The 4,116-nt window shown below is 47.8% G+C and overlaps 1 protein-coding gene across 1 annotated transcript in view; it reads right to left on the bottom strand.

The window, feature by feature from the left end:
* Positions 1-5: 5 nt before the first annotated feature.
* NACA (nascent polypeptide associated complex subunit alpha) overlaps positions 6-4,116 on the bottom strand; it is an 11,294-nt gene continuing 7,183 nt past the window's right edge. The window contains exons 3-5 of the mRNA XM_013004098.2: positions 1,496-1,581; positions 494-571; positions 6-230 (exon numbers count right to left, since the gene is read on the bottom strand). Coding sequence (XP_012859552.2) covers positions 6-230; positions 494-571; positions 1,496-1,581 — 389 coding nt within the window. The remainder of the gene's footprint in view (positions 231-493; positions 572-1,495; positions 1,582-4,116) is intronic.

Genomic DNA, 4,116 nt, shown 5'->3' with positions numbered 1-4,116 from the left:
AAAATCTAGTGGCCAAAAATTGGTAATAGGGCCAAGGTCGAGAAGCCGTGGTATACAACAACTTCCAAGAAAACCTGGCTTACCTTGGCTTCCCCAAAAACTATGTAAGTATCTGAAGCAGGGCTCTTGTACACATCTGGCTTTGTGATGACAAAGAGGATGTTCTTAGACTTCCGGATAGTGACTCTAGTAACCCCTGTGACTTGCCGAAGACCCAGTTTGGACATAGCCTAAAGAATAGAAACAAGGGAACACCAGTTTTCAACTTTGTTAGAAGCAGTGCTAGGAACATAATCATCATATCAAACCAAACCAAACAAAGTCTTTTCCTGGCCTAAGAAGAATTTTATGTTAACAACAGGGCACTGGATTTCCGGGACTTTTGGGTTCTCTGCCATATAAGTTCCGTTTATTTAATTGATTCCACCAGGACCAAGAGTTCCACTGTATGTGTTCCTTCCCGACCCCACACCCCAACAACAAAGCACCTTACCTTGCGTGCCTTCTTTTCACTCCGACTCTGCTTTGCTTTACTGACTGGTTCCTCATCGATTTCAGCTGCTGCTGCCAACTAATAAGAGAAAGTAGCATCCTATGTATTAAGTTTCATAGTCCCCAAGACAGGCAACCTCCAATTGCCCTGTAATAGTATGCAAATCTGTCCCCTCACTCCAAAATGACTGGATCAAACCCTAAAAACTCTTGATAACAATCACCCTCTCTTGCTTCATGTGTAGATTCTACATCATCGGAAAGGCTTAGTCCAGCGGTTCTCACCACGGGGGTGGAACAACCCTCTCACAGGTGTCGCCTAGAACGATCCTCTCACAGGGGTCGCCTAAGACCATAGGAAAAGACATATTTTGATGGTCTTAGGTAGGAACAGACAACCGGCACCTCTGTCTGTCTCCAGGCGGGTCCACCCAAATGCAGATATACCCAGATACCAGTACCCGGCATGAAGACTGTTACCTATGCTACACCATGCTTCAAGACAAAATTTCATTTATTTGGCATTAGAAATAAATATTTCTTTTTCTTTTTTAGGGAAAAGAAAGGCTTTATTTAGACAAACAGATGCTAGTCACAGAAATAAATATTTCACAATGTATAATTACATATTGTTTTTGTGGTTAATCAGTTTTAATTATGTTCAATTTGTAACAATGAAAATACACCCTGCATATCAGATATTTACATTACAATTCATAACAGTAGCAAAGTGACAGTGACGAAGTAGCAATGAAAGTAATGTTATGGCTGGAGGTCACCAGTCCAATGCTCACCCGACAGTGACACAGGGCCTCATCTTGAACTACAGTACGGCTGAATAACAACTGTATGCACTGTATCTGGCCGGCAAATTCAACTTAAGGGATGGGTTTTGTTCCCAAACCTGGGTTCTACTTGTACAAACTAGCTTCTCTGTTCAATCCTGGTTCTTCAATGCTTCCCTGATCCCAATGCCCAGACCAGCCAGTAAGACAACACTCACCTGGGCTTGTTGTGTGGTTGCCTGTGTGGAATCCTGCTCTTCGAGCTCTGGTACTGACTCATCACTGTCAGATTCTGTTCCAGATCCTAAGAAGACAAACAACTTTTACCGTTTCATAGTAGAAACTGTAGAAAGGAAGGATCTCACCATGACTTGCCTGCACTAGAGGCTTATTCTAGACTTCCCAAAGTTCAATGTAAAAAAACTCATTTGTGCGAAGCCTGCCTCACAGTCCCCAACTGAATCAAAAACAAGTGTGTACACATCTATTAAAGACCCAGGCCCAGGAACGATGGGTAATCTCTCAATACAGTCTCAGTTTATAGACCATGACTGCTTCTTTTTCCTCAGGACATAAGCCATTTAACAAGGATACGTGTTAAGTTTCACCCAAAGCCCAACCAACCCAGAAAAGTTCTGCCAAGTTTCCAAGATATAGCTGTGAAGACAATAAAACACATCGTGGACCCGGTCAGAAGCAGTTGTGTACACACAGCCAGCCTTATTTTTCAAACCACTCCCCCTTTGCAATTGATCTTATCAAGGTAGCTTAGAGATTCTTAATGATTACAATCTACTAACTCTAACAGCCAACTCCCCCCAAAAGGCCAACATTTTAAGCTTCTTTCAAATGAAAGAACAAGCATCAACAAAGACTACCAAGAGAGAAAAAAGGGCACCATTCTGAAGCTAGAAAAACAGGTCTCTCTACATGTTTAAGAAAGGGAGTCCCTGGGCAACTGGTCGTTATTATGTAAAAAATTCAAATAGACTCAGACACCCCAATAATTTAGCAAATCCCAGGCCCAGGGACAAGGTTAGTGATGAAGTAGAAATTAGAACAAATTAAAGATCTAGGTCTTGGTTTTCAATGTCAGATCATTTAGGTAAAAAAGATGCCAAGCTCAGGGTTTAGTCTGGTCACCACAGTCACAATGATATACTACTCTGAGGTGATGAAAACCAAGATTCTGTTTTCTAAAGCTTTTGCACTTAAAAGCTATCATTCTATATTCTACATAGGTAAGACCGGAGGAAGCGGCGCACCCTACGGTTAGTATTGGTGGGTAGCCCCCGAGAGGGGGGTGGGCAACACACCATGCACACAGCAAACCAAGGCAAATACCCTTGTTGTTCTTCAGAATGGGCTGCTTGGCAGAGGGGGTTGGGGCAGGGATCCCAGCAGATTTGGGAGTGGGCATGTTGACGAGGACCGGCTGGAAAGGCACTCCCCCCGAGATTGGTTCCGGGGGAATCAGAGGCGGCAGCTCATCCTCATCAGCAGATGCTGGGGGCTTATGGGGTGATTCCAGCACCAGCCCAGGTGAGGACGGCAGAAATTGCTGTTTAGGAAGCAGAGGGGGAACTGGGGAGGGAGCGAGAGGCAGAGAGACTGGTGGGGTGGGTGCTGGAGAGACAGATGCTGATCCAGTTTTAGAAAGGACCGTCTCAAGGGCAGGTGATGCCAGAGGAGTAGAGGTCGTCTTAGATTCAGGAGGAGGAACCAAGGAGACTTTTGGAGCATGTACAGGATCTTTGTCCTTCATGGGGGAAATGAGGGCGGCTTTGGGATTCTTGGGAGCAGAGACTGGCTGAGGTCCTGTAGTATCATGCTTAGCTGAGGCATCTGGGCACACTGAAGGTGAAGGAGCAGAACCCTTCTTGGCTGATAGACCTTTGTGAGTGGGAGCTTCGATGGCTGATGCACTTTCTGGAGTGGGCACAATCAAGACTTCCTTGAGAGCTGCAGGGCGTTTCTTCGATGAGAGTCCTTTCGAAGTCTGAGGGGCAATGGCCTCTAAGGGGCAGATGGCTGAAGCAGGGGAAGTAGGGAATTCTTTAGGGGATGGGGTTGCTGGGGTCTTTTTGCAAGAGGGAGGAGTCACAGACGGGGGAGTAGGGGCCTTTTGGGAGGATGGGGCTGCTGGGGTCTCGCGGACCTTTTCAGGGGATGGGGCTGCTGGAGTCTCTTTGGAAGGAGTCACCACAGGTGGTAGAGTGGGGGCATTTTTGGTAGGCGGAGTTGCTGAGGCTCCCTTGGGAGATGGTGTCCCTGAGCCCCCTTTAGATTTGGAGGGAGGAGTCACAGGTGGATAAGTGGGAGCCCCCTTTGGGGATGGTGTTGCTGGGGCCCCCTTAGATTTAGAAGAGGGAGGAGTTACATGAGGGTGTGTGTGCATATCTTTGGAGGACAGAGTTGTGGAAGAGGGAGAAACCACGGGTGGGGGAGTAGGGACATCTCCCGTAGAATGAGTTGCTGGGGCCCCTTTGGATTTGGAAGAGGGAGGAGTGACAGGTGTAGGAGTCGCTTTGGGGGACAGTGCTGCTGGGGCTCCTTTGGAAGGAGTCACAGGTGGGTGAGCAGGAGCCACTTTAGGAGACAGTGCTGCTAGGGCCCTTTTGGAAGGGCTCACAGGAGCAGCAATGGGGGTCTCTTTGGGAGAGGGAGGAGTCACAGGTGGGGGAGCAGGAGCCACTTTAGGGGGGTGTGCAGCTGGGGCCCTTTTGGAAGGGCTCACAGGAGCAGCAATGGGGGTCTCTTTGGGAGAGGGAGGAGTCACAGGTGGGGGAGCAGGAGCCACTTTAGGGGACAGTGCAGCTGGGGCCCTTTTGGAAGGGCT

The sequence above is a fragment of the Echinops telfairi genome, unplaced genomic scaffold (assembly GCF_000313985.2).
Source record: "Echinops telfairi isolate 266 unplaced genomic scaffold, ASM31398v2 ScPeMD7_2;HRSCAF=8, whole genome shotgun sequence".
NCBI lineage: Eukaryota > Metazoa > Chordata > Mammalia > Afrosoricida > Tenrecidae > Echinops > Echinops telfairi.
Note: the sequence above shows the minus strand (reverse complement) of the source record. Positions and strands in the feature narration are given on the sequence as shown.